This window comes from Haplochromis burtoni, unplaced genomic scaffold (assembly GCF_018398535.1).
Source record: "Haplochromis burtoni strain Fernald_Lab_line unplaced genomic scaffold, NCSU_Asbu1 Contig_81, whole genome shotgun sequence".
Taxonomy (NCBI): Eukaryota; Metazoa; Chordata; class Actinopteri; order Cichliformes; family Cichlidae; genus Haplochromis; species Haplochromis burtoni.
The window spans coordinates 1,813,249-1,819,962 of record NW_024582442.1 but is presented as its reverse complement, the minus strand read 5'-3'; the positions used below and the strand labels follow the sequence as shown (position 1 = coordinate 1,819,962).

The 6,714-nt window shown below is 38.5% G+C and overlaps 1 protein-coding gene across 1 annotated transcript; it reads right to left on the bottom strand.

The window, feature by feature from the left end:
• Window positions 1–648: 648 nt before the first annotated feature.
• On the bottom strand, window positions 649–3,030 carry LOC102296479 (parvalbumin alpha). The gene is made up of 5 exons (XM_005925457.2): window positions 2,888–3,030; window positions 2,019–2,087; window positions 1,616–1,748; window positions 1,189–1,298; window positions 649–943 (listed from the first exon to the last, which is right to left on the bottom strand). Exons 2-5 carry the CDS (start codon window positions 2,077–2,079, stop codon window positions 918–920), a joined length of 330 nt encoding a protein of 109 aa, XP_005925519.1. The 5' UTR covers window positions 2,080–2,087; window positions 2,888–3,030; the 3' UTR covers window positions 649–917.
• Between the last annotated feature and the right edge of the window lie 3,684 nt (window positions 3,031–6,714).

Here is a 6,714-nt window from a genome sequence, read left to right as displayed (position 1 = left end):
TACATAATGCTGAATTCTTAGCTTACATTGGGATCGTAATTTGACTTTAATATGGAAACTGAGCTGTTCAAAATTTCATTCCAGGCTTATGCATATAGAATATTTTCTTCCTCAAAATGAGGTACACACCAGGTGCTGATAGAAGTTAAATAATGTATTAAAGACCTTCGGCTGATGTAGATGTGCAACTGTACAGTGGGTTCAGTGTGTTAAAAGTTCCTGCTGATGCAACAGTGACTGTTAATAGAACTCCTGTTGCCACAGCACATCATTTAATTGACTATGCAGCAGTTGGTGGAGGAGGAGACCTTGGAAGAGACAGCGTGGCAGCTATCCATTGCAAACCTCCCTAAGATCCCAGAAGCATGTGAGCAAAGCCCCATGGGCCCATTCCCACAGCATTTCCCAGTCCATGGCCAGAGTCCAGCCACACTCCACTATCTCATTAACCAATTATCCAAACAAGTGCTGGGCATGTTGTTTAGACCGTCACTCAACACCTCTGGAGTATTCAAACACCCTGGCAAATCAACAACTACCGTAAGTTGAAAGTGCCACTTCCTCAAACCATTGTGTTGGCATAGCTACGTCTGTGTGAATAGAGAGGGTTTTGGTTGACCATGCAAAAAACGACTGACCTGAACGAGATGACTTTACACCAAAAGAGTATTTATTCCTGGTTTTTCACTCTTCCTCAAAAAGTGCAGATGATGTTGTACAGTTTGCACAAGTCATTTTTTCAGAACATTTAACACATCTGAATAACAGTATCAGTAAAATATGTGCTCCATGTTGAGAAACAGTCCACAGGCAACTCATAAATAAGGTATAAAAAATATTCTTTCAGCTGATGATTAGTGAATCTTGCAAGGAGTTCACAGTTCCATGAAAAGAAGTGGATCTTGGTCAATGGAAATTTATGCCTTTACAAGGGCAGCAAACTCTGTGAAAGTAGAATAGAACTGCCATTAGTATTGGGAACAAAGTGGATTCAGGTTAGTGGTATAGTTTAAACTGACAGGAGCCATTCTCTGACTAAGGGTGTGTCAATGGATGTTAAAAAAATTAAGCTTGTTTCTAACATCTGATTCATGTAGGCTCTGCGGGTAACACTTCATATATATGATGTGTTCTGCTAAACTGAAAGATCTGTAGGAAAGTGCACCATGCTCCACAAAGAACCCTCACCATCAATTCCGATCTTGCCATCACCATCACTGTCACCAGCGGAGAGGAAAGCCTTGGTCTCCTTGTCAGTGAGTGCTCTGGCACCAGCAGAGAAGTTCTGCAGGAACAGCCTGGCGTGTGGACAATAAAAAGCAGCAGTTATTATTTATTATTTTCTTGTGAACCCTTTGGTTTTCCATGTTTTCATGTGTGAGATTTTAAGACTTAAATTGATGTGTCAACCAAATGATCCATAAGAAAGTCATCAACAGCTTCTTTTTGGGGGCTTCCTTAGCAATAGTTACTATATTATTTGGCTTGTAGACTAAAGCCCAAGTCTATAAATAAATGACACAAATCACACTGATAAGATCGTGAATACTCTGGACCACTTAGGCTTGCAAGTATGAGATGCCAGCATTAAGTGTGAACTGCTGGAATTACTTACTTCAGCTCATCCTCCTCAATGAAGCCGCTGTTGTCCTGGTCAATGATTTTGAAGGCGTTCTTCACATCATCGGCAGTTTTTGCAGCCAGGCCGCTGGCCTTGAAGAACTTCTTGTAGTCGAAGGAGTCAGCAGCTAGAACACACATTTTAACTCAATTAGCGCCCAGCAAGTCTGCGCAAGCACAAGTCAGGACTTCATTGTTGATGCAATACGATAACTGTGACTGTTTATATGACACAATGTGAAACTGAGACTTTACTGCTTTCTGACTGAAGCCAAGTTGCATCACTTGTTGGTGTTTTGAATCAAATAGCAGTAAAATGTTCAACAAAGTTACATGAATAATGAAAAACTAGAACAGCTTGTTCACTGTGTGATGAAATAATGATAATGAATGCTCACCTGCGCAGCCATCCAGAGCTGCTTTCACTTCAGCATCATTGAGGACACCAGCAAAGGCCATTTTTTAATCTTAGAGAGGGAAAAAAGACAAGATAACTGGATTAGTATGGTCATTATAAGTCCTATGCAGTGGTCATACTATTGGATTATAGATCATTTTTCAATTCTCCAACTTAACTGGACAATTTGACCTATTTTGTTTAGACTACATTACAGTGAACCTAACTATATGATGTGAGTAATCATAAATAAAACACAGGAAGGGTAAAATCAGACATTAGTGGTCAAAAGCTTAAACAAGGATTAATCCACAATAAAGCAAAGCCCCCTTTTACTTTATGTTGGTCACGAATCAACTCTTTTCCTTAATCCAAAGTCTACCATGCAGCTCTACCCGTCCCGATTAATATAAACAACTACTCTTAAGAGCTGCTCTTCGCCTCCGGATGTTTAATCACAACACGGCACTGACTGTGTATCCCAAAGCGTTTTGCTGCTATGGCACGAAATAGATGATGCTTCCACCGAGAGACCAAATCACGGCAACATGAATCACTGACACAAATAAACAAAGCACCAGTGACGTCAAGCGCGCCAATAACCCTAGGTGTGTTATCATAGCATTTCTTTTATCCCGTTAAAAGAGATAATGTAAATAACAATATTCATCCACAAACGGCGCTCTTCTGAAATCTTTTGGCCTCCTTTGCGCGCTAATTGAATTATCCTGTGGTCCATGAAGTTGTTGGCTATGTTTGTTCCAATTCTCTCTATAGTTTATAGTCCACGTGGATCTCCTTGTCTGAATCCCCTTTTCCCCCTTCCAGTGTAGAAGTCGGTGTGGCGTTCGTCCGCATCCCCGCACTCACCTTTGCGCTGAGTTGAGGCGAGTGAAAACCTAGGCGGACTCGAGTGAATGCCACGAATCCCCTTTCCCTCTCTCTTATATATCCTTGAGCAACACCATTTACAGACCTTTGAGTCCCAGTATCAGGTACCAAGATCCATGGGTTTCGAAAAAATGTGTCTAGTAGTTCAGACCTATTTTTAGGTGAACAAATGAGGATGCTACCATGTGTGAGTAAGGCCTATAGCTAGACATGTGTAACTCGAGCATGCCCGCTGCTACCCGACTTCACTGGCCATGTTGCACCTATATGATTTATTGCCAGCATGCTGATTTTGATTCAGAACGTTTCCTCTACGAGCATAAATTAAAGGAACTGATACATGTGAGGGTGCAGGTCATAATTATAACCCTTATTTTGATTTGTGAGAACCATGTAAAGGAACACCAACCAATTCAACTTCCTACTTTAAACAGGATAACCTTTATTAACGTCACTATAAGCCTTCACTATGAAGAGAAGACCACTGGAAAGGACTGCCTTTTAAAACACCTTTATTTTTGATTTCCATGTCAATATGATCACAGAGCCATTTTCACCTATGCCTTTTAGACTTCTGATTGGCTGATATTGTTTATTTCTACCGTGTTTTCTCTGGCATCATATACTCCAATCACATGCTATATAAACCCACAGTGAGTCCATACAGTCCATTAACAGAGCTGTTTTATGATAAATCTTTCCAGCAATATTTAATACTCATGGTTGTAGAGTGGCTGTGGCTCTTGGGCGACTTATAACTAGATTTACACAAATTCCAGGTTATTTTACATAAATGCAATCTTTTTTCCTTATATTATTAAGAGTTTCTTATTTATTGGTGTCAGGCTTTCTATTCTTGCCTCTGAAGTTGCAACACCAGGCAAGATGGTCTCAGATGATAGACATGTGCAGCTTCTGCCTATATGCTGTCCTGTAACATTAACTAGCTATACCTAGTGTATAAGCTACAGCACAGTATACACAAGGTTCATCTGAACTCTTCACGAAGTGTTGAGTTTCAAACTAAACCACCACCTTATCAGGGTTGAGACTTTGAGGCCTATTTTTTTACATGCTGTATGATTGCAAGCATGACAGTTTTCCATGCTATCCTCAGTAGTTACACCAGCATGTGTCTGTGAATAACATCCTTATAAAGCTTAAACCAAAGACTGCTGATCTCAGTCTGGTAGTTCTGTGTAGTCAGTCTTTCTTTTCTTTTCTTTTCTTTTCTTTCTGTCTGGTCAAACTGAACTCGTGCTAGTGAGTCTACAGCAGTGACTCAAAATGAGGATATTCTTAACTGTCAGAACCATGGTAGTGATCTTTGGTTAGATCCCAGTTTTAGGCAAGCAGTTTTAAGTAAACGCATTGGAAGAAGCAACTTTATCACAAATATTTCGTGTTTAATGGAAATACTGGATATCAGTTTAATAAAGTAAAACAGTGGCTCTCTCAGAACCTGCATTATACACACTATTAGGCACACCTTGCTAATACTGGGTTGGACTGCAGAGATATTGGTCCATATTGATATGATAGCATTGCACAGCTGCTGCACATTTGTCTGTTTCACATCCATGATGCAATTCTCTTCATTCACCTTTTTGGATTTTCTCTAAATCTCAATGGGGATGCGGTGACCATTTGAGTAGAGTGAAATCATTGTCATGTTAAAGGAGCCAGTTTCAGATGACAGCAACAGTACTGGCAAGCAGGCTGTGGTGTTTCAACTGATCCTCAGAAAATATCCCCCACAGATTTACACCACCACAACCACTGCTACAAGGAAGGATGGATTCATGTTTTCGTGGCTTATGCCAAATTCTGACAGTATACCATCTAAATGTTACGACACAACTCATCAGACTAGGCAACCTTTTTCCAAACTTCTGTTGTCCAGTTTTGGTAAGCCTGTGTGAATCGTAGCCTCAGTTTCCTGTTTTAGGTGACAGGAGCGGCTCCTCTGTGGTCTTCTGCTTCATCTGCTTCAAGGTTTATGTTCAGTGATGCTCTTCTGCATATTCTGCTGTAGGTTTTTCTGTTGCCTTGCTATCAACTTAAAGCAGTTTGGTCATTTTCCTCTGAAGTCTGACATCAATAAAGCATTTTTACCCAGAGAAGCGCTGCTCACTGGATATTTTTTAGGTCCATGCTCTGTAAAGTCTAGAGATTGTTGCATGGTAAAGTAGATCAGCAGTAGAATTGTTATTTTTAAATATTTTTTTCATTTTCATTTTGGTTTGACTTTTTATTTTTAATTCTGTTTAGTCTAACTTACTGCCCAGATTTGTTTCCCCTTTGAGTTGTTTTTTATTTGAAGATTTTTTTGTTTTTGTTTAGTTTTTTTATTAGTTTCAGTGTTAGTTCTAGATAGTTTCATATTTTTAGTTGATCTTAGTTAGTTTTCCAAGTTCACAAAATAACTTAGAATGATTAATTTTCAACCTATGGCGGTTTCAAAAGTTTTGCCTTTTATTTTTCTCAACTAGTTCCCCTCTTGCAAAACACTTAGGCCTTGCATACTGTTTGGATCTAATAATATAACAGTGACAAATTCACCCTCTCAAGCAGCAGGTAGCTGGTTTGATTCCGACCAGAGACACATAAACCTCTTTGGGATTGTGTCAGGGCGTCCGGCATCAAACCGCAAACTCAAACATGCAGAGCGACCCTTTGTGATGAGGGAGACAGCAGAATAAGAACCCTAAATTTCATATATTTCGTTTCATTTTTAACCTGAAATTTGGTTACTTTTCTCAAAGTGATCCAAAATATATAAAAATTAAAATGTTTAAAATTGTATGTTGTTCATGGAACATGGGGAAGCTCTAAACAGTATAAATGTGTATAAGGTGCACAAAAGGATGAGAGATGGTGCTCGGTCACAGGATGTGAACTAGAGGAGTGGGGTTTCTGAGCGTTAGTACTATCAGCTTACAGCACGAAGGTTCCTGGTTGAAATCCTGTCTGCAAAGTTTGCATGTTTGACCAACTCCATTGCAATTGGGAGGGGCTGTCTCCTACAGTTCAAATTACTTTGAGCAGTCAGTAAGGCCAGAAAAGTGCTATTTGAATCCAAATACATTGTGTAACTGCCCCTTGTTGGTTGTGCTTCAAGTATCCAGAATGTAAGAAAATAATGAAAATAATTATTCATTATTTTCATTATTCTCATAATCACATTAGAATGCAGCAAACTGAGATTAAAACACAGATCAGAAGAGGGTTGGAGAGTCATAAGATTATAAAGTCATAAAGAGCAAATCCTCCACACACAACATTTCCTTCCACTGCTTTAAATGCACAGGCTAGTTCAATACGCAAGTTTTGTGCTCTAAGTGATAATTAATATTGAACTAATGTTGATTAGTAATTGTAAGAAATATATATATATATCATATTATAAATCCCAAGAGTTCTGATATTTTGCCATTTTCACTTTTAATAAAACATAAAACATAATAAAGCAGTGCTACATCTTCTTGACTGAGGTAAAACGCAACATGATATTTTGTGAAAATAGATGTTTTTTTTCTTCTTCTTCTCCCTGACCTCTGAAATATTACCAATTTAGTATTATTTATTAAAGCATTAACATAACAGCAGAATGCAATTTATACATTTTAAATAGCTTGTTGTAGATACTTATTATGAAGCAATTTTTGACTCAGTTCTAAACCTGACCTGAGCTATGTGAAGTCATTGAATATGAATGAATAGTATGTAATGCTTAATGCATCTATTTGCATCTATTTAAGTTTACATGTATATATATATATAAAAAAAGACAAGCAAAGAGTAAG